The sequence below is a fragment of the Talpa occidentalis genome, unplaced genomic scaffold (assembly GCF_014898055.3).
Source record: "Talpa occidentalis isolate TD23 unplaced genomic scaffold, MPIMG_talOcc4v2.1 talOcc4.11, whole genome shotgun sequence".
NCBI classification, from domain to species: Eukaryota; Metazoa; Chordata; class Mammalia; order Eulipotyphla; family Talpidae; genus Talpa; species Talpa occidentalis.
Genome location: NW_023601104.1, coordinates 79,734,012 through 79,757,613, shown reverse-complemented (window position 1 = coordinate 79,757,613; position 23,602 = coordinate 79,734,012). Strand labels below are relative to the sequence as shown.

General features: G+C 46.5%; 1 protein-coding gene across 4 annotated transcripts in view; it reads right to left on the bottom strand.

Annotated features, from left to right (window-relative positions):
• TTC7B (tetratricopeptide repeat domain 7B) overlaps window positions 1–23,602 on the bottom strand; it is a 216,069-nt gene that overhangs the window by 94,790 nt on the left and 97,677 nt on the right. For all 4 annotated transcript variants that reach the window (XM_037503711.2, XM_054691639.1, XM_054691628.1 and 1 more), the window contains 3 exons: window positions 19,524–19,587; window positions 15,222–15,359; window positions 114–197 (listed from right to left, as the gene is read on the bottom strand). In XM_037503711.2, the coding sequence (XP_037359608.1) occupies window positions 114–197; window positions 15,222–15,359; window positions 19,524–19,587 (286 nt within the window). The remainder of the gene's footprint in view (window positions 1–113; window positions 198–15,221; window positions 15,360–19,523; window positions 19,588–23,602) is intronic.

Sequence of the window (23,602 nt, the reverse complement as noted above, 5' to 3'; positions counted from 1 at the left end):
AGGACTACAGGGCAGTTTCAGAGCTGGTTTAGCTTCTACTGTTCTAGCACCTCTTGGAATTCAAAGACATGAACTGTGGACACGGGAATGGTGCAGCACAAAGGGCAACTCACTTTTCCGGCAGCCATGAGTGACAGGGCGAACTGGTACCAGAGGTGGAACTCCTCAAAGGCAAACTTCATGGCTCTCTCCAAGCACTGGTTTGGGAAGAAGAACACACATGGGCCTGAGCAAGGCCAGTGTCCACTGCACATGGGTGAGCTGTGCCCATGCACACTCACGTGAGGCTGACAAAATCTGTTTCCTGGGACTGTTTGGAATACGATTCTCCACAAACCCTCCCGAGGAGTGGGTCCCCAGGGGCGTGACACCCTGTGCTGGAAGCCAGGACAGTAAGCAACTGACTGACACATAATCCCTGATCTCAGGCAGCTTTCTGTGTGGCACCAGGGAAGAGGCAGGTACACAGACGACTCGATGCCAGGCTGGACTGACAAGCATCCCAGAGCAGGAAACAGAGCAAAGTGATCTCAGGCCCCAGGATGGCATACTGGAAGAAGGGGTTTGGCCTGGGCTTTGCCTGATGAGCAGGGAGAAAATCACAGTTACGATACGGAAATGGCACTCCAGGAAGGGGAAACAAAGGGAGGGAGGCTTTGACTTGGCTATGCATGTAGTCTGGCATATACCCAGTCTAGGGTGCCCTGGTGGGGATGGGGAGAATCAGGTTGGAGGGTAGGTATGGGCTGAGTCCACCTCACAGAGTCTAGGATGGCAGCCCCTGTTCAAAATAGTTCCAGCTCCCTCCTCTACCCCAGCAGTGGCTCCCCCTCCTCTGTACCCCTCAAGTTCCTAAGTGTATGTTAATGGGACTGCCCCTCCCCACCCAGAAACACTAGCAAGGGCAGAGATCCACAAAGGGGTTTCACCCTCAGGGAGGAGCCTCTGGTTTCTGCAGTGACTTAGGAAGTTCATGGTCCAGAAAGGGGAACCAGGATGGAGGTAGGCCAAGAATAAAGATGACAGCTGGATCCAGAAACTTCACAACCATGGAGAGAACTAAGAAATATGTTCCAATTAGCGAGCACAGATCAATCAAGAAAGGTGGAGGCTGGTGAGGTTTAGGAACTGAAGGAGGCCCCAAAATCTCTGGCCTATAAATCTAGGAGCAAAGCCATGGTGTGGAAAGCCCGTGCGTGTGTGTGTGTGTTTATTAATGGTAGACCTTTTTTTCAGTTTGTTTTGGGTAAAAATTTTTTAGAATAAAGGGAGAAGGGGAAAAAAGGTGTTATATTCATGTGTGGTTTGGAACACGGTGAGTTTGAAGTGCTGATTTATAGGAGATAATTAGAAACTATCTGGGGCAAGAGAAAGTTCTAAGAAAAGTCAAACATTTGGATATAAAGAATGAAAGAAGACAAAAATAAGTGGAAACATACGATGTCTATGGATTGGAAAACTTAATATTATTCAGATGTCAATTATCACTCAAAGCAATCTGCAGACTCAGAGCAATCCCCATCAAAATCCCAATGGCCTTTTTTTTTTTGAAGAAATAGAAAAACATCATAAATTCATATGGAATCTCAAGGGACTCTCAAGAGTCAAAATAATATGAAAAAGAACAAAGCTGGAAAACTCACATTTCCTGATTTCAAAGCTACAGTTAATCAAAACAGCATGGTATTGGCACAAAGACAATTACAAAGAATGGAGAGCAGGGACTCCGGTAGATATTTGTACACCCATGTTCACAGCGGCATTATTCACAACAGCCAGAACATGGCCGCAACATAGTGTCTGGAAGCCAATGAATGGGCACATAATATAGGATCTGGACACAGATGCTGGAATATTACTAAGCACTAAAAAGGAAGGAGATTCTGACACCTGCTACAACATGGGATGAACCTGAAGATGTTATGCTACTGATAAGCCAGACACTGAAAGACAGATATGGCATGATTCCACTTACAAGTGGCACTTAGAGTCATCAGATTATTGAGGAAGAAAATAGAATGGGGCCTCCCCTGGTGGCGCAGCGGTTGAGCGCTGGGTTGCGAGGCTGGCCGCAGCCTCTGCAGCGCCATTTCGATCCCTGGCCACCAGTGAGGGTCCAACAACAACAACAAAAAAAAAAGTAGAACGGTGCAGCCAGGGCATGGGGAGGGGAGAACAGGAGTTATTCCTTATGGGAACAGTTTCCGTTGTGCACGTGGCATTCCGGAGACGGATGTGGTGATGAGCACACTGTGAATGTGCTCAGTCGATGCCACTGAAGGGCAAGGTGAAAAACGGTTAAGGTGGTAGGTTTATGGGGCATGGATTTTACCACAATAAAAAAAAAAATGGGAAAAAATATACATTTAAGAAAAGAGTTGAAGGTGGAAGAAATCAGATAACCTTAGTTGGAAGAGAATTCAGTGTGCAGCTGAGCAGAACCTTGGGAAGCATCTCTACTCCAGGCAAGAGAGAAAAGGACCAGGGCAGGGAATGGAGGGGACTGGTGGGGGAGGGCTGCAGCAGGCTGTCCCCACAGAGAGGATCTCTGGGAGATGAGGTTGCTGAATCTGGCCCAGTGGTGTTGGTGGGGTGAGCTCTGTTGGCAGTTTTGGGGTGCGTTGGAGGGGAAGCAGAGCTAGTGGGGTTGGTTGAGTAAAGGACAGAGGAAGATGAGCTGTGGAGGAAGGGAGGTGTGGAGCAAAGGCAGGAGGCAGATGAAAAGCTGCTATTTAGTGCTTATCCGTTTGTGGAGGCAACTGGAGAGCAACAGCAGGCAGACAAGAAACTGAAGAGAGAAATCAGGTGCCAGAAGATGAAACCAAAGCAGATCCCAGAACAAAGGGTCTTTTCCTGAGGAGGCAGGTTCCTTACGATAAAGAGGAGAGGCCTGAGGGGCCGTCCTCCTGGCCACTGTCTGCTCTGTGAAGATGAAGATGGAGTGAGGTGGTTGCTGGAAGGAAAGAAAAAGAATAGGGCCAGATTTCTTAAAAAGAAAGAAAAGCTTTAAATAACAATAAAAACTTCACCCTAGGGGGATGGACTGCTCACAGGGGTCTCCTAAAAGGCTCCTAAAAGCTAGAAGGGCCCTAGCTCTGAGCTGTTGTCTCCTCTGGTGAGGTCTGTGTCCAGTCCACAAGTGAGAGAGGGAACCCTCAGGATTAATGGGTGGACAAGGAGAGAGAGGCAGGGGTCCGAGGGCCAAGAGACCAAGGAGCCACATAGAGGGGGACAAGCTGGAGGCAAAAGGTAAAGCAAGGTGGTGGGAGAGGAGAGAATTCCAGAATTTTACATGTATTTACAAAGAAAGTCACAGTGACTATTGTGTTAGCTGGTTACTGTGAAAACCTGCCCTAACAAAAATGCTAAGTGAAGTGCTAAGCAGTTAATAGGCTCCTACTATATGCCTAGGGATGGTACAGGCTGCTACACCCGGATCCTCACTTAGCTTTGTAACTGGATTCTGGATCAGCAGGGGCACACATGGCTGGGTGGTCAGGCCTCTGGAGAAGCTCCTCCAGAGGAGGGGATGCCCTCAGCCCTGGCCCTTGCTTCTGCCAGGGACAGGAGGAGATCTGGAGATGGGGCAGCAGGGAAGTGAGGAGCATGAGGACAGAAGCCACTTGAACGGGGGAAAGAAAGCTCAGAGCCCTGATGCTCAAGATGCAGCCTCTTGCCAGACTTCTTGTGGGTGGGCAAGATAAAACTGGACTTTCTTAGGCAACTATAAGTTGCTTTTGTTATTAACCTGCATATACCTCCCACTGACCTGCACGCCGAGTGACAGAGCTGGGATCTGCACCTGACCCCAGAGCACTCTTCACTGCTCTGCTCCAAGACAAGCAATGAGAAGCCACTACTGTGCCTTTAAGAGCCATGGGGTGGTGGTGGTGATGGATTGGGGGAGAAGCAGCTTGCTGAGAAGAGCTGAATGCAAGGTGGGGTGTGGGGGAAGATCTAATCCAGGTGTGGGGGTGGAATGGGCTGGGAATAAGTGGGGGAGGACAGGTGCTCTGGAGAGAACACCAGGCCATGAAAAGCCAGTACTTAAAACTGATGTAGGGAAGGGGGTTGAGGGATGACAAGGGAGAAAACAGAGTGACAATCACATTGGCCAGAAGTGGGGATGTGGAGAAAAGGGGGTAAATGGTGATCAAAAATGAGGTTTTTTCCTAACCGCTCCCCTCAACTCATTCACTGCAATATAACCACTAAGTACTTAAATATATACACAGAAACATTTAAATGTTTAAATGCTTTTCTTTCTCTTTTTGCTAAGAGGAATGATAAATATCAACTGTTTTCCTGATAAACAAAAGGAGCTCAGCAGCTGAAACAGTCTGTTCTGAATCAAAACAGCTAGATGCTATAAATAAGTGTGCATCCTTGCTTCCTTTTGTGCCAAAGGCTAACACTCATTCCACTGGGTGCAAAGCACGACCAGGAGCCTGGCCGGGACATGCTCCATTCCAGGTGCTCAAGGAAACACCAGCTTCTGAGCAGACTCAGAGTATCTTGGGGCAAGAAGGAAGTCCTCAAAGGCGAGGGAGAGAATGGACACCTGTCCTTCTGGCTGCCGATCACCTCAAAACTTTCTGTTTCAGGGTTGGGGTATTGGGGAACATCCCTGCTTCCCAGTAATAAAACCTAAGGGTGAAAGGAGGAGGGAAGCCATAGATGTCACGTGACCCAAGCTCAGCCAATCAGATGTGCCTGCCAGCAGCTTTGCATCTGGGGCTTGTGGGGCAGGGAGGGCATGGCAAGGCATGGATGCTATTTCCCATGGCCCCAGTAACAGTGGGGCTGGTGGAAGTCCTGTGGAGTGAAATGTGGCCTCTTAAACTGGGGAGGGGATTGCCTTAATTCCTGCCCACCCCTATTCTTTAGCCTCCGTGGACCCTGTGAACTAAGGAGTCTGCCTCAGCATCTTCCATTTCTCCCAGAGCCAGGGCCCGAGGGACCCCTCAGATGGTTAAGGTCCCTCTTAGAACAACCTCTCCTTCCAGCTCCTAACAAGTGACTGCACTAACCCTGCCTGAGAACCTGTGCTTGATCAGATAAAACATAAGGAAAACCAGATGTAAATTGTATCAGAAACAACCATTTACTTTATAAAATGTTTCTTCATTTCAAAATTTCTCTGAAACAAAAGGCTTGAAAATCATACACAGCTTTTTGAAATTGTACTAGAATTCTGTTTATTTCTTCCGCAAGGGCTACGGTCTGAATGCTGTGCCATTCTGAAATTCATAGGTTGAAATCCTAACCCCCCATATGATGTTATGAGGAGGTGGTGGTTTGGGGGGTGATTGGGTCTGAAGGGTGAAGCCCTCATGAATGAGATTAGTGCAGTTCTATAAGAGGCTCCAGCGCCCTCTGCTTCTCCTATCATGTGAGCACATGGTGGGAGGCTGCCACCCAGCAGCTGTCCACTCCACACACCAAATCTGTCTGATCGAGGGATCTTGGATTCCAGGCCCCCAGAACTGTGAGAAATAAACCTCAGCTGTTTATAAACCGCCCGGTCCATGGTATTTTGTTAGAGCAACCCTAATGTAGAAAACATATATTTTCATGACATGGGACAGCCAGGAGCTCTTCTCATTGTTTTGCAAGAACTGCTTCCTTGGCTCATGGTAACAACCCTACAAAGAGCAGCAGCCACCATGCCTGTACTCCACTTACCGACAAGGCACCAGGAGCACAGACACATGAAATGAAACTTGAGGCCTCAGCAAGTGCGTGGGAGACCCAGGACTGAGTCCAGGCAGTCTGGTTCCAGAGTCTGAGCTCTAAACCACAACACACCAGAGCCCCCAGAGTCTTCATTACAGACAATGCACTCGCTGAACTTGCCAGGCCCACTCATATGGCATAAAGCAAGGTATAAATAAAAGGTCCCCCCAAATGTAACTTATTCCTTAACCTAGTTCCAAGATTCAGCAAAATTTTTCTCTGCCACTGGGGTCCCTGTTCCCATGGCCTCTTTGGGATCTCTGAAACGACTAAGGAGGGAGACCTTTCCAGATTGCAAAATTTTCAAGAAACTTCTCAGATCTCAATGTCCATCCGTGCCACAGCAGTGAGGGAGGCAACACCCTGGCCCATCTCCAAGGTGCTCAATTTGATGAAGATAGATCATTCACAGTCCCCTTGGGCTGGACCTCTTTCCCATAACACTAACCACCCACACCCCATAATAAGTCATAGGGGTGTCACAGAGTTAGGAAATGCATTCCAACAGTTACACATGGCAAAGCAGCCCTTCTCCCCAATTCAGAGGTGTCTGAGCTCTGTCTTTCTATGGGGTCTTGGACTCTGAGATGCAGCAATAGCACACTGGCTCGAAAAAGCCCCCAGACAACTCCAGTTGCTCCTGAGACCTGACACCCAGCAGAATGCTTGGCTGTACCCCATGCCTGCCCTCAGCTCTTGTAGACATTGAGCATAGACAGAAGTAGCTCAGGTCCATACGCCTCAATCACAAAAGGAGCCCTCTCCTGACAAATGCAGCTAAGAAAAAGAAGGAACTTGGGGCATCACCGGGGGCATTTGTATGCCTCAATTCAGTGTGATCACCTATGTTAAGCTCCTAATCCTATTTGTATGCAACAGAGGAAAGACTTCCAGTTTTAATGGGGTGGGAAATGGCGAACAGAATATATGTCATATTAAAAAGGTATTTGTTTCAATAATAGTTCCAGTGAAAAAGAGGCACTGATAAAATGGACAGTTTAGAAGATAAGAAGATGGAGGTTCTGTGCAGCTGGGGGGGGGGGGGGCACATAAGCAGCTGCTTCCAGCCTCCAGGCCCAGCAAGACTGTGGCTAAGAAACGAGGAGCCAAGGCAGAGAGGAGAGCGGTCTCGAGGGGAAGACACAGCTCAGAGGAGAGACTTTCAAAGTTTAATCCTTACTCACCAGGCGTGGGGTCGGGAGGTCATGGGGTTGATGCCAGGCTCAGTGAAGTAATACATGTAAAATGCTTACAAGAGTGTCTGACAGCATGAAGGTTATAAACAATTTAGCTGTTGCTGTTGCTTTACCAGACAACGAAGTAGCAGATCCTGTGGGTATAATTTGAAGGGGGGCAAGGGGAAGGGGAATGAGGAGCCTTGGAAACAGGGTGGCAGTGGAGGGCGAAGGGCGAGACGAGAGGTTGATTCTGGCCCATTTTCACTTCTGGTGTCCAGTGGAGGAGGGCAGCATGGGCCTGGGCAGAGGGTCATGGGGCCCATCAGATCTGCAGACCTGAGTCACACGAGACAGCAGGTGCCATCTGCAAACCACCTCCCTTCTGAGAAGAGACGGTCGGCAGTGGTGTGATCTCTGCCCGGAAAGACGGGCAGCTTGCTGTGATCATGCAGTGCCACTTCTCTGAATCCCAGATAACACTCATTCAGTACCAGGAACACTCCGGAGAACAGTAATTACACTGTAAATGGCATCCTAGTCATTTGAGGAGTGGTAGTCAAATGTCACTTGCAAAAATGCCGTTTCCTTCTGGGAGCAAGAGCTTATTCTTTCCAGTCTCTTACTCTGGCTTTTCATAATTCAGCCATCTTTGAGGGGCTTCCAGAGATGAGAAGCTCTTCTGGCATAAAAGAGGAATTTAGCAATTACCTTCCTTGCACGCAAAGCCCAATTACATGAACTGGGGGCAGGGCAGCGACAGCTGTGCAAGGCCACCAGCAAGAAAGAGCCAAAGTCTATTTTAGGAGTTCGAGAGTGAGATTCAGCATCCAAAACCCCAAGGGGAAGGGGAGTAGGAATAAAATAATCAGAGGCTTCTCAAATTTAGCTTGGAGCTTAAGCTGAAAACGTAGCACTATGAAAACAGAAAAAATAACAGAGTGCGATGTCATCATTATTGACTTTTTTGTGGGCAGGCTGGCCATGTCCTATAGTTCTCATAACACAGGTCCTTCAATAGAGTGGGAAGATTTCCTTTTTGACATCGTCTATATTTAATGAGTCAGTTAATACACGTAATTCCTGGGAGTTGTGTGACATTTTTAAAAAATCTAACATGCTCTACGGATATTTTGTTTCTTCGCTTTTGGCAGTGACAACCTAAGTAGTTTTGACATTTTGGACCATTACCTTAGACCCACGAATGCCTCATCAGGGAGCATGTGGAGACCTTTGAGATCATCTATTCCCATCGTGATGCTATGGATATGACGCTGAGACTAGCGAGGACAGCCAGGGCCCGCGAAGGGGGCCAAGGGCAGGCCTGAAATTAGAATCCAGACCTCATGATGCTCAGTTCAGAGCCCTTATTTCTAAATTAACTGAAAATAAAAGTAGAAATCAAAGTGGAGTGTGAGAGATGTACTCTACAGGAGCCTGGGTCTAGGAAAAGCTTCTAAAAGGCCAGCTCAGGGGACTCCCAGCTGTGAGACAACATGGCCGACATCCATCAGGGCTTCCTCAAGCTTTTTCCTCTTACATTGGAAATAAAATAGAGCAAACTCCACATCTATGCCCCCTCTCATTTCTCTTTTTGCTTTATAACAGTCATACTGCTCCAGCAAAGGCTTCTAGGAGCTTTATTGCTTTGGCAAATGCTTAAATTAAGGGATATCACTGCCTCTGGCCACAGTGGGAGGAGTAGAGAGTGTGTTGTTTTTCAAAGGTCACAGACTTTATTATAGAATTTGGACACTGGGTGCCATTCTCCGCCATGTACTCTGCTCAACTTAGGAAGCAACTTGACCAAGTTTGCACAGCAAGTAAAGGGTCTGCAGGGTCCTGCTCAAATACTACCCCATGTACTGTTCAGCTAATGTAGCTGTTTTTAGTTATTCTTGCAAAAAGAATTAACTAAACTTGGCATTCTGTGCCTCTGTCTCCTCCCTCCCTGGCTGCCTCTCACCGTTTGATTCCTGCTTCCATCCTGTCCCCTGCTTGGAGCACAAGGCTTGAGCCCTGGACCCCTGGCTGCTGCTCCACTGTGCCAAGGAAGGGTAGGAGCAGGGAACAGCGGGTGTGGCATGCGCAGGACAGGTGCTGATGCATGTCGGAAGGAAGGGATAAAGAAGGGTGAGCATGGGATCCATTCTCGCAGAGTCCCTTGGAGGGAGCGTCACCATGTTGTAAGGAGCAGGGGGATACAAAGGACCTGGGGCAGTGTCTCATGGGAAAGGACCGAAGGAGTCAGCCAAAGATGACGGAGCACTAGATCCAACCCAAGTCTACCCACTGCTTGTTTCAGAGCCCAAAAGCTAAGAAATATTTTGTGAAGGAAGATTTGCCCTGAATTTGATGAGGGAAAACACTAACTTTAAACACAAACTAAGCAAAATGTCATCCCCTCTAAAACAATCCCATTCTTCTCATTAATGGACCTGTATTAGAAAAAGCTGGACTCACTTATATTTTGAATTTCATCAATAAAAGTTTTGTGGGGATTTTTTCTTCTCTTGCTATACCTACACAATAATCTTGATTTTTGATGCTAGGTTCACAAAACATAAACATAAACAAGATTGATTTTTCCAAAGAGATAGAGGAAAGTTACAAGGAAAAAAATACAGAACAACCATATAAGCCAGCAATTTCATACTTAGATATATGCCCAAGAGAACTAAAAACAGGAAACTGGATACATGTATGTCAATGTTCACTGCAACATTATTCACATTAGCCAAAAGGTGGAGACAATCCACATGTCCATCAATAGGTGAGTAGATAAAGTGGCATAGAGACACCACAAAATATTACTCAGTCATGAAAAATGAAGTTCTAAGATATGCTCAGATGCATTATCACAACATGACTGAACCTTGAAAACATTAGGCTAAATGCACTATCCCAGAAAACAAAAACAAGAGGCACATGCACAGAGACAGAAAGTAGGCTAGAAGTTACAAAGTTACAGGGGTTGGAGAGAATGGGAGTTACCACTTGAAGAGCAGAGAGCTTCTATTTGAGGTGAAGGAAGAGTTTGGAAATGTAATGGTTACATGAAATTGCTGATGTAATGAATGCCACTGAATTGTACACTTTAAAAAAGTTAAAATGACATCATTAATTTTTTTACTAAATTAAAAAAGTTTTTTCATTGAGGGCCTCAAGAAGGGAGCAATGATGCTTAATTCAGAAGACACTTCCATGGAGGAGGGAATGCAGGTGCCAATCAAGGGCCAGGCAAGTAGCTAAGCTTTAGGACAGGCCTGTTGTGCAAAGATGACACAGCTGGTGCCTGCTAGGCTGGCACACTGAGCTGGCCCAGAGTTGGGGCCTGTACCAGCAGTGGGTGCCACGCTGGGCCCACATTTTCCCCTGCTGTGGAGAGAGGACACAAACACTCCTTGGCCCTCTCTGGGGAAAATGCACTCATTGCACATCCGGGGACAGCTTACCTCAAACACCAAAGAAAGGGGAACAGGATGAGAATGTGGGTTGACTCTGAAGCATTGGCTTCATCAGTCAGTTTTTACTGAAAACCTGCCATGGAGACAGCCCTCGGTCTTGCATGCTCACTAATCCAAGGTCCTGTTGTCAGGCCATACACATGCCTTTGGGGGACCCCGACGCCTGGTTAGGTTTCCACAGAGGGGCTGCTGGAGATACCATACCCTAATGTAAACCCACGAATGGGAGGCCCGTGAACTCATAAGCCAAGTGAGTTAGATGCCCAAGAGTTTTTCACGTTGCTCCCCATCACAGGCATCTGGGCTTGGAGTCTGTAAAATGGCCTTGTGGAACAGTCACTAGCCAGACCATTCTACCCACAGAACTACAGTGCTGTTGAGATTCACCATAAACAGATATGAGTTAGCTGGTAAAAATAAAAATACGATTTCAGTCTTAAAGCTGCCATGTCTGTGGAGAGAGGACACACATTCTCTTCAAAAGCGACCCCATAACATTCTGTCAAAATGGAGCCATTAATAGTCAAATTCAAGAAACAAACCTCCTTAGCAGCTTGGGTTCATTCTAAAAAACAGAGGAAGCAGTGCTTGTTGCTTTGCTTTTAATAACCCAGGTTGTCATGCCAACTAGTGCTGCTGTTTAAATTGAAGGGGGAAAAAAGGAGCCTTCCTTCCTACACAAACCTTTCAGCGGGGCTCACAATGAGTCTGCAATGTTGGGGGTCTGAAAAGCTGGCCCCATGCTTTCTGGCTGCCAAACCCTCCCTCTAACTCCTTCATGAGAACAGGTCCTGGTTCCTGGGCCTTGGGCTGATGCCCTCCTGAAAACAAAGGCGTCCCTCTCCTCTTACACTTTTCATTCCTGCAAGGCCCTGAAGGTGAATTTGTGTACGCATTATTTGTAATCGTTGCTACAATTGGCCCAGTGCCCTCACCTGGCACCTAACACGCCTGCCACTACCAGCTTCTCTAACCTCTCACTTTTTCATGTCATGCTGTTTGATCGCCCTCAGTAGACTGGCAGTTCCTCAAAGTCCAAAGACCTCTTCTGTTTACTTCTTTGCTTCCCCGGTGCCTGGCTCTGAGTGTTACATGGATTAAAGAACATGACCCTCACGATGACCTGACATGCACATTTAATAGATGGAAAAGCTGAGACACAGGTGGTTAATGACTTGCCAGCATCACACAGCTGGGAAGTGGCAGACCCAGAACTTGAAGAGGGCCGTTGTCTGGGACACACAGGTTGCTGACCTGGGTCTGGAGGTTGAGAATGCAGGGATAACTGGGGGGTTAGTCAGGGGGAGAGGAAGAACTGGGGATATCAACAATGAAATGTGTGTAATACCAGCTCACTCCCTGAAACTTACATGCATTTATATTCATAAAGAGAGGCATGAAAAGATGGTCTCTAACACTCAGTGGGTAGTCAAATATCTCAGGATAGCGGGATTCTAAATGACTTTTTTTTTCTTCCCATATCTGTATGTACTGATTCTCCAAGGAGTCTCAGGGCTGTTACATGTGGCAGAAAGATAAACAGTGAAGTCCATTTCATTATGAGAGCAAGAAGGAAACAAAGCAAAATAAAAAGAGAGAGAAGAAAAAGGAAGGGGAAGAGGGACAAAGTGGTTCTGAACGGAGGGTGGCACACTCATTCCTGTGTTTTAGAAAGATCCTTCCAGGGAGCAATGCCATGATGAACGACAATTGCTCACACCTGTGGGGGCTAAAGAAGTGATATAAGTACCCCAAGAACACTATTCATCATAATCAAATGGCCGTCAACTGATAAGTGGATAAACAGACTGTGGTATGTCCAAACAATGGAATATTATTTAGCCATAAAAAGAAATGAGGTGCCGGTACATGCTACAATATGGATAACTCTGAAAATATTATGCTAAGTGAAAGAAGCCAGACATAGAAGGTCACATATTGGGTGACTCCATTAATATGAAACAACCCCAAAAAGACAGATCCATAGTCAGAAAGAAGATTAGTGGCTGACAGGGACTGGAAGGTGAGGGGGAGGAATGGGGGACAACTTCTTGATGAGGATGGAATTTCCTTTTAGGGTGAGGAAAATGTTCTGAAATTAGATAAGGTGATAGCTGCACAACAGGATGAAGACACTAAATGCCACTGAACTGTACTCTTTAAAATGGTGAAGCTGATGTCACATGAATTTTACCTCATTTAAGAAAAACTCTTTCGGGCCTCCCCGGTGGTGCAGCGGATTGAGCACCATGCTGTGAAGCTGTCAGCAGCCTCTGCAGCCATGGGTTCAATTCCTGGCTGACCAGGGAGAAACCCACATGACCCGGTAGAACTCTCCTGCTTCGCCCACTGCTCCCTTCAGCAATGTCTTTGGTCTGTCTGCCTGTTCTGCTCCCCACCACTCTGTCTGCCTGTTCTGCTCCCCACTCTGTCTCTGGTAAATTCTCTCACCCTCCCGCACCTCTGACCTGTACCCCAGTTCTTGTATAAATAAATAAATCTTAAAAAAAAAGAAAGAAAAACTCTTAAACCTAATTTTCTGAGAAAATGGAAATGAGAAGAAAAAATACCAGCAAGTAAGGGATGTTGGACGCCCTAAGTAAGATGAGGCCTGAGACCAAGGAGAGGACCCAGGGCCCTGAGCCAAGAGAACCCCAGCCCCCAGCCTCTATCTTCATGACCAGCCACACCAAGCCAGACCAGGCTGCCTCTGGAACCTGGGTGCTTCCTCACTCTTCCTATGACACCTCCAGTTTTAGCCTGAAGATTTCAGACAACATGGCCGTTGCTGGGGAAGTTCCAACTGCAGAGCTGAGCAGAAAAAGCAAGAAAGGCTGAAGCCAATGTTACGTGCTCTAATCCTGGTATAGACCCCACATGGAGCCCACCTCAGTCACACCAACTGCTGCTGCTTGGCGGCCTCCTTCTAGATGGAAGCAGGTCACGGGCAGAGGGTCCACCTTGTTCATGGCCATATCCACACCCCGGGGGTTTTCTCTGTGTGTGACTGTGTGTGTATGTGCATGCGTTGAGGAAATGAATGCCTTCTATTTTATGTTTTTTCAGTCGATTAATATTTTTAATAGGTAAAGCAGATATGGCACAAAAACCAAAAGACTGTGAGGGACACAGAGTGATCAAGTTCTCTTTTACCCACCCTTCTACTCTGGCACCTTCGAGGCAGCCTCTGGCACTATCTCCAGCATTTTAAATGGTTGGGAATTCTGAACTTCGAAGGTTCTGGCAACCAACCCGCTGCCCAGTGACTTGGGCATCAAGTCATGACCACAAGATGGAAGCCACATGTGATAACAAGAGGAAAGTCATCTGGATGAAAACAAGGTCCCAGTATTCTGTGCCTGGAGGAGGCACATGCCGGGGAGCTGCCAGTGTGCAGAGGAATGCTGCTAAGGTGACAGCCATCCCCCTCGAGTCATTCATGGCACGACCAGAAGCCCGTGGGCAAGGGCCATCCAGCCTGCCAACCAAGCCGGCCACCCCCAGCACCTCCTCACACCTGTTTCGGGCGTAGGCGAATTTCAAGCTGGAGAAGGCTGCAAGGCTGCACGGCAGGTGGGAAGTAGACGTGCAAACCCCACTCCACCTGGGATGCACAAAGATGTTTAGTGGTTGGTCTAGAGGAGAAAGTTCACCTTCAAGCTGGGTGGCACTGTCCCCATGTAGGTGGGTGCAACAGACAGGAACTGAGTTGGCTACAGGGAGAGGGTCCCAGGAAATCAAAGTACCCACAGTGGTGAAGAATTGGGTCAATCCAGGCCTGGGCCAAATCCTGGGAGCTGTATGGGTGTGACAGGAACATCTGGACACACACTATAATCTGGCTGGACCATGAGGGGCTCTTCTGGAAGACTGAGTAACCATTGCCCTGTAGTCACCAAACCAAACGCTAAAAAAAGATCCAAGCCACGCAGGCTCATCTGTTCCCCCAGGTTCCTGCCCAATGTGGCTGTGCACTGGCAGGCCAGGGGGAGAGTTGGCTTATCTGACTTCAGCCAAGCTGTTACTGTATTTCATTCCCTGTCCTCGTGCCCAGAGGCTGTTGCAATGTGTATAAATTTAGAAGAGAAAGATAAATAACATGGAAAAGTTCATTTTAACAAAATGAGCCCTTCTTTCTCTCTCTTTCTTTTCTCCTTTCCTTTCTCTCTTTCTCTTTCTCTTTCTCTTTCCTTCACTAACTAAAGAAAAGTGATTTTGTTGCTTATTCAGCAGTACCATGGTAGGGTTTGGTGTTCTGGGCAGCAAACCAATAATGTGTATCCCCAGCCCCAGATTAGCCAGCTTCTTCTGAAGCTTAGAACAGTCAAGTTTCCATCCTGAATGTTTCTTAGAAGCCAGGGAGAGATGGCGGCGCCTAACACCCATCTTCCAGCCCTCCCGGGGTCTCTCTGAATGAGCACAGGACTCCAGCTATGTCTCTACCCCACACGCTGACCACAGTTGCACTCACCAGTGGTCAAGACTTGACACCTCATATGGAATAAACCTGTTTTACAAGGAAATGAATACCCCAGATAGGAGGGTTGTGGTTACAGTGGAAATCACACCAACAGAGCAACTGCTTGAGAGACGCCTGCTTTCCCACATGAACGCACAACCAGTGGGTTCAGGGGCCTCTCCTGGGAAGGGACCAACACTGAATTCCACCTCCCAGTCATCTTGCCCAATTCCCATTTAACAGGATGAAACCAAAGCTAAGGGGTGGGCCCAGGGTCACGCGGCTGCCAGAGCCTCAGAGGAGGGGCCGGGCTCAGCCCCACGCACTGCCCTGAGCCCCTAGCACCATGGGCCGCCCAAAGTCAGCCAGACCCTAGAGCTGTACCTCAGACAGCATCTCGTACTGGCCTCTTCTCCCCAGAGCGATGGTTAGCAAGTCATAGACGACTGACGCACTCTGCAAGCTGATGAGGCGGTCACTCTTGTGCTCCGGTATCCTGCTCAGCACGGCGTCCCGGTTGGCCTGAAAGCAACATGAGAGAGAAGTGGCCGGTGGGCCAGTCCCTTTGAGGCCTCTGGCCCCCAACAGCCCACCAAGGGTCTGGAGAACAAGCGCAGGTATAAGGGGCTTGTCCCCGGAGCACCACAGCCCATGGTACAGAGTGGCATCCAGACACGGCACTGATCCTGGGCTTAGGCTCACAGACAGCCTCAGGGAGACACTGCTGTGCTCTAGGGCGGCAGGGCCCTCCATCAAGCCAGGCTCTGCAGGCCTCACTGTAGATCCTGCTTCTGCTTTATGTTAAAGAGCCGGAGACAATTCCCAGCCCCACACAGCCCGTCCCGGATGGTGCCGCCAAGTTCCCTCAGACCTACAGAGACAGAACATACTCTCCCTCTCTCACAAAGCGGCATTCAAGTCCCAATGTGACATCTTCCTGGGAACAGACAACAAAGACTAATCTGATATTCTTTAGGGAAGCACAAAACAGATGTATAAGAGAAAGCAAGAAGAAAACAGATTTTTGTTTTAAAAGCTATTACTACCGAGGACTTAAGGGAGCACCTTGCCAATTTCACATCTCCGCTGCCTAGCACAGAAATAGGGCAGGGACGTTTAAGCTCAGTAATCCCATCTACCTAGAAATCAAATGTTCTTTACAGCAACTTGTTTTCATTACTTTTGAAATTTAATTTTCCTACAGATTTCTCCAGACATCTCACATGTATTAGACTCCAACTGGTGTTCATTTTCCTTTTCTCCCTCATCAGAAGTTCAGAATCAATCAAGGAGGATTCTACCTGTCTTTTCCCCTGCTAACAGAAGTCCTGGATATCTCCATCTCTGGGAGCACAGAAAGGGGCCCTGGTCCTTCCTGTCTGCGGTTGTGTAAGTGGGCCACTGAGGTCACTTCAGGCAGAGGAGGCTCACCTTCTGCCTGCTATTCCCAAAAGCCACACACACCTTCTCTCAAAGAGACAAACGATTCTTTCTAATGTGTGAGTCCAAGGCACGTGCTTGGAGCCACCCCTCAGTACTTACTCACTTTAAAATTCCTGCTCTTAAATGTCAAAGACAAATACGAATATGTAAGACAGGCCACTTCCTACAAAGTGAGTCATTGCTTATGGAAATAAGCCTGCTTTTCAAGATCTCATTCTAAGTTTTTCTTGTTAGGAGGGCCTTTGAGCCAAGAGAAGAGCCTCCCAGGAAAACAGGGTCTGCTGTAAGTGGTCTCGTTTTATTGATATGCTACAAATGTTCCACCCAGAGACCAGTGCCTGAAAAAGAACAAAACAAAACTGATGTTGCTGGCGGTGGGGGGGGGGGGGGATCAATGTGAGGTTTTCAAGTTACACCAAAGGCTTGCTTTCTTTTGGAGACATTTTATCACTGTTTTTTGAATGAAAAGGTATCATACAGAAACTCAAATAGATAAGTAGCCCAGAACACTGTCTCAGTGCAAATATAGCCTTCATGACCCCTTTCTCCTGGGGAAAATTGATTTGACTTGAGGCTAATAAAGCAGTGTAAATTTCAAATAATTTCTTGAGGTGGAGAGACTATGAACAAATTATGTTTCAAAGCTAGAGTCAGAACCTACAAAGAATACGATTTTTCTCAACACCAAAAAAAAGGCAACTCTCATTTTGGTTCTGAAATTGATCACATTCATTTTCTTTCTAAAAACTGAAAAATCAAGGAGCCAAGGGACATTAAAAAAAAAAAAGGCTCCCAAAGGCAACTTAATTTAGATTCCTCCCTACATAGTTACAGACTGATTAACAAGGAGAACACAGTCATTTTGGTTGGAAACCTCATCCATCACAGTTACTGATGATGTCACTGGATTTCACCATCCTCTGAAGACAGCTTCTGGAAATTAAACACCTCAGAGTCAAAGGGGTCTAACTTGGGTTCTGTTAGATCAATCATTTCAATGACAGGGCAGGAGAGGTGGAGATAAACTCAAGGCCCCCTCACTTAGAATGAGCATTTTAGAAAGATGCCATGTTTTCCAAATTCCTCCCAAGTGGGAGCCCATCATCTGACAAAGGAACACAGTATTTTCAACCAGAATTATTCAGGGAAATCTACAATGTGTGGTCACTTTTACACTGTAATCAACCAAGTCTGCCCACCAGAAACAAACTGTTCCCGCGCCGGTGTGAAGAGTCCAGTCCAGCTGAGGATGTGAGGCCATCGCCCAGGAGGCTGGCGTGAACTGGTCCCCAGCACAGTGCTGTGATGGGGCAGGTGGGGCTGCCTTCTCTGGAGCATCTTGTTAATCTACCAAGTGCCAGCCTGCTCACATATGCGCCTTCCCACCCGTGCCAAGGCAGGGCAGAGAATGTAAATGACACCGTCCTAAGTTACCAGCTGACAGGCAGGGAAAGATGAGCCAAGGGGGCAACCTGTTTCCTTCAGAGGAAGTGAGGCCAATGACGTCAAAGTGCTTCCAAATAAAAAGGCACGGTAACTCAAGCAGTCTTGCTCCTGTAAACACCTCAGGGCCATTTCACAGAACAAGAAAACCCCGAAAATTTAAATTAAGGCAAGAAAGTTACTGTCCCTGATGAGTCCCGGCAGCAGGAGTGTCTGTGCTGGCCATTTCTAAACTTGAGAGCACTTCAAGCCTCCAAACAAACCGTGTGCTTGGGGAAGAAGGGAAACACCCAATCTCACTTAGTTACCCCCCCCCCAACCCAATTTTTTCTTCCTTTCCCTTCCAGCTGGCTGGACTGCAGTTCTGGGAGGGGCGGGCAGTGGGGCCTGTTGGAGCCAGCAAAGGACACCACAGGGCACATCTGCCTCGCCTGCTCTGGGCTTCAGATTCCTCATCTGTAAAACGAAGTGACTGGACATGAGGACCTCTGGGTCCGTCAAGTCCCTGGGACTTCCCATTCTGTTCAGGTGCTCAGCACACACCCTTTTCTTGCCGAGGTATTAGCTACCACAATACATTTCTCCTGAATGCTGCAAGCTGGGGTCATCATTGCTATGCCTAGCAATATGCAGAGTAGAAACCTAGTAACCCAAGTGCGATGAAATTCTAGACCCGAAACTTGATACCTGGCCAAACACTAAGAAAACATAGCCTGGCAGCAGGAGCAAGCCCTGGGGCTGGAGTGTTACCCTGCGGGGGAAGGGCGTGAGCAGGAGGCCAGCCAGCAGCTCCAGCTCCTGTTCCCCAAGCAGAAGTTCCCACAGCCAAATGAGTTATCCCCAAATTCTCTTTCCCATTGAGGCAGCTATGAAGGCTCAGAAAGGTTACCCTATGGGGCTTCTTTCCCCTTCTAAGGTTTCTTGGGAGACATTCTTGCTGTAGTTCACCTACATATACATTTGTATTACAAGCAATGCTTGGTGGATGAATGAATGAACTCAGATATCTGCTAACTATTAAGGGAATGGAAGCTCCTGTGTTCCAGGATGTCCAAGGGACATTTCTAGTCAGTTCAAGAATTAAGAAGCACCCCTCTTTTTAAACACCTATTGTTTTTTTCCCACCCAGGGATCCTCTGCAGAAAGTATTCTTTTTTTTTTAATGTCTAATTTTTTTTGCGTGGAAGAACTAGGGTGTTGGCCAGAGGTGCAGGGGTGAGAGGATTCACCAGAGACACAGTGGGGAGCAGAACAGGTGGATCAGCTGAAATACACTGCTGAGGGGAGCAGCAGGAGAGACAGGAGAGGTCTGCTGCGCCATATGTGGGTCAGCTCCCTGGCCGGGAATCAAACTCAGGCTGTAGCGGTGATAGCGTGCTGAGACTTAACCCCTAGGCCACCAGGGAGACCCCAGAAAGTATTCTTTTCCCAAGAAAAAAGTCACTATGCTGATTGAGTGATCAAAAAAGGGATTAGAGGAGGGGCCTCCCCTGGTGGCGCAGGTGGTTGAGCACTGCGCTGTGAAGCTGTCCACAGCCTCTGCAGTGCCGGTTCGATCCCGGCCAGCTGGCGAGGGTCCCACATGGCGCAACACCTCTCCTGTCTCTCCCGCTACTCCCCTCAGCAGTGTATTTCGTCAGTCTGCCTGTTCTGTTCCCCACTCTGTCTCTGGTGAATTCTCTCACCCTCCCATGCATCTGGCCTGTACCCCGGTTCTTGTATAAGTAAATAAATAAATCTTTTTAAAAAAAGGGATTAGAGGACAGGGGAAAGGAAAATATAAACACACATTCTACTTACCATTGATTCACTAATCAGCAGTAACAACAGGGCTTCTTCAGTATTTTCTTGAGGACAAAATATGCTGTATAAAGAAAATCAACTTTGATATATGGCAACTAAGAGATCACACAAACTGCATAAATAATGAGAGATCTGAATGCTAAAGCATCTAGATTTTACCTGGAACCCAAGAAAAATACCATATAACCTGGACATGAGTTAATTTCCTTATAATTGTCATAACCTGTGAGATGTATACATTTTAACTATGCATTTTTAATAGCAGGGCAAAAACAAAATGACAAAAACCAGGTTAAATGCCCAAATAACATATGTGACGATTATAGAGGCAGAAATTTAGATCACTACACACTGACATGATCTAAATAATACAAGCAAATAATACCCAAGAAAGAGGGGTGAACTGCAGGCATTCCACTGCCCCATGCCCTACAGCTGAGACTGGCTAGATGGCATATCTCATATTATCATTTAGATGAAATAAGAGACCAGAAGCAATTTTTGAGTTTGAATAATTTCTCAAATACTCTAAGCATTAGTGTTTATCTTACTTAAACACACGTTTACTATGGGGTAGCATATAAGAGTTCTCTTACTGCTGTTTTTGGAATTTGGCTGAACTCTAAAATTGTGGATTAAGAAAAAGTTTTAAGCTCAATGTTGCTCAGGATTAGAGAACAATACAACCCAAACATAACTCCAACTTCCAGTCTCTATATCCTATTTTTGTTTTTTGAGCATTTTTATAGAGTCATGGCATTTCCCCCCCACCCCCCAATCTAAAACTCCAGAATCCTTTGAATGGACTTGTGAGTGGTATCCTCAACTGGGCCAACTCAATTATTTTCATGGAATAGAAGAGGAGTGCAATAAAAATGAACTTGATTAAAAAGCTCCTAGATGTTTTGGAAATGACTAAAAACTAAATTTTTATCTTCCCAATGGTAACTAAAGACTAAATTTATATCTTCCTACTGGGCCATGAAGAGCAGACAGACAAGGAGCAGTACAGAGCCTTGCACTCTTTGATGGCTCTGGCATCCCCTTGGTACGGGGCTCTCCTGATGGGTGGCCCCAGGCGCTTGCAAGGGCTGGCCTGAGAATGAGGAGTAAGATTCTAGGATTTGCAGTTGATTTGCTTAAAGAGGGAGCTTGAAGACACTGGTTTTTAGAAGATGGAACACTTCTTGCCACTCAGATTCAGAGACAGAGTCTACAAGTTTTGAATTAAGGATGCCCTTCCCTTCCCGTGTGTGTGTATGTGTGTGTATGCACATGTGCGCACATGTGTTTATCTAGTAATCATTTCCTGATATCCTGGCTTGTGCTTTCAAGTAATTGAGACCTTACAAGTAAAGTAGTAACATTACAATTGAGGCCTTACAAGTTAAAACAGTAACAAAGCAGCAGCCATTTTCTCTGGGCCAGCCAGTTCTGCATTGTCCAGACTAATTGAAAAGAGAGAGAGAGAGTCCATGCTAATTGTGACCTAACTCCAGCCAATTCTGTCCATAGATAATCCCCAAATTCCATTTGAGACATCCAGCCTGCTTAAATGCTGGGTTGTGTTATTTTTACTAGAGCTGCTAACAAGTAGCACATTAACTGACTCTAATCCCACTTCCTCTACCCTTCCTTTCAAGGCAGGCAAGATAGGGATTCAGGAGCTCTGCAAAGTTCTCAGGGCTGGCAGGGAGAGGCGAGGCAGAAGAGGGAAAAGGAGTAGTTCAGATACACACCCGAAAACATCACACTGGAATGGCCCCCTCAATCATTATGAATTCCCTAGGCCATCCCTTCCCTCTACCCTCTTCAGGGAAGTGTGAACCTCAGGATGGATGGTGAAATTTGGGGCCCTTCTTTTTTTGATATACTCCTCTTAGGGCTCTGGGGAGGTATTTGTCAGGTATCTACAAAGTGGAGTGAAACACTGGGCCCTAAGCCCAGAGGAAGCTGATTGACAAGAAGAAACAAGATCAGTGGGCAGTGAGGACATGTGTGAGGTGGACTACTGGAAGGCTGGTGGGAGAGGTGGCAGTGGTGATGCTGCTGGGCTATGAATGGGGAGGCGTGTTCTAATCCTAGTCATGTTACTAACTCACTGACTGACCTTTAGGCAAATTGCTCATTTTCTTACTTTGGATGAATTTACCAACTCATTATCTGACTTTATAGAAGAATAAGCAAAAAGGGCAAGAATCCTCATTTATAAATAGCAATCACAATCTTACCAAGTCTCCCAGATAATAGCCCTTTCTTAAAAATGTCCCTGGATATGAAACAGGCTTTACTATATGCAGTAGAAACAATGATGCAAGAGAAATTAATCCAAGTCGACCCAGCTGCATTTTACTTCTGTCATCATTAGCTATTACACAAAAAATGACAAGTTGGACATGTAAAGATCAACAGCACCATCCGACTCAATGCAGACTCTGTTTAGGTGCAAGGAGAGCCTTGAGCACCTATAGTGCATAAGGAAGGTGATTTTAAAGTAATGGCATGTCAACTCCAAGGTTCACGATGTCCTTATAATTATCCTATGCCTGGCTATGATACTAGGGAATTCCTGCAAAAAATACAGCCTTTGAGCCACATCCCACCAGATAACAGCTCAAGAATCAAAGCCAACAATGGCTAAAGTGAGAAAAGACTCACATTACTACAATGAGAAATGAAAGAGAGGCTAATAAAAAAAAATTATGAAGGAATACTATGAACAACTGCATGCCAGCAACTTAAATATCCTCAGTGAAATAGCCAGATTTTCAGAAGGACACAAACTACCAAAAAAGAACTCAAGAAGAAATAGAAAATATGAATAGATCTATGACAAGAGATTAAATTAGTAATAAAAACCTTTTCTGCTAAGAAAAGCCCAGAACCAAATGGCTTCACAGGTGTTTCTACCAAATTTTAAGGAAGAATTAATACCAATGTTCCTACAACTCTTTCAAAAAATAGAAGAGAAAGGAATAACACAAACACTTTTTATGAGGCCAGCATAATTGACAGCAAAACTAGATAAAGATATCATAAGAAACTAGAGACCAGTTTTTTCCAAATATTGATGCAAAAATCTTTAATAAAATACTATCAAATCAAACTCAGAATAAATAAAAAGGATCGCACAGTATGACTCAGTGGTATTTACCCAGGAATGCAAGGTTAGCTTAACATCTGAAAATCAATTAACATAATACATCGAGCATCAATGGGATAAAGGAAAAAATGCACATGATCACTTCAATTGAGGCAGAAAAAGCAACTGACAAAGTTCAACACCCTTTCCTGCTTAAAAAAGTCAACAAACTCAGGCCTCCCTGGTGGCCCAAGGGGTTAAGAGGCAACCTATGAAGCTATCCACAGCCACTGCAGCACAAGTTTGATCTCCGCCCAGAATGCTGCCCACATGGTGCAGCAGACCTCGCCTGACTCGACTGTTGCTCCCCTCAGCAGTGTATTTCAGTAGATTTACCTGTTCTGTTCCCCACTCAGTCTCTGGTGAATCCTCTCACCCCCCACACCTCTGGCCTGTACCCCAGTTCTTCTACACATAAATAAATCTTTTAAAAAAACAAACTCAACAAACTGGTAGTAGAAGGGACCTTCCTCAACCCAGTAAAGGGCATTTATGAAAACCCACAGTGAGCATCACACTTAATGGTGAAAGACCAGCTGCTTTCCTGAAAAGAAGGACTATGACAAGGATGTACAACCTTGACATTTCTATTCAACGTTGTACTGATGGTTCTAGCAAGGGTAATCAGGACATGGAGGTTAGAAAGGAAGGAATAAAACTACCTCTATTGGCAGATGATATGACCTAGTATAGAGAAAATCTTAAGGAATCTGAAAAACTATTAGAACTAGGGGTCTCCCCTGGTGGTGCAGGCGTTTGACCACAGCACTGTGAAGCTGTCCACAGCCTCTGCAGCACTGGTTCAATCCCCGCCAGCTGGCAAGGGTCCCACATGGTGCGGCAGACCTCTCCTGTCATGCCTGCTGCTCCTCGCAGCAGTGTATTTCAGTTAGTCTGCCTGTTCTGTTCTCTGCTCTGTCTCTGGTGAATCCTC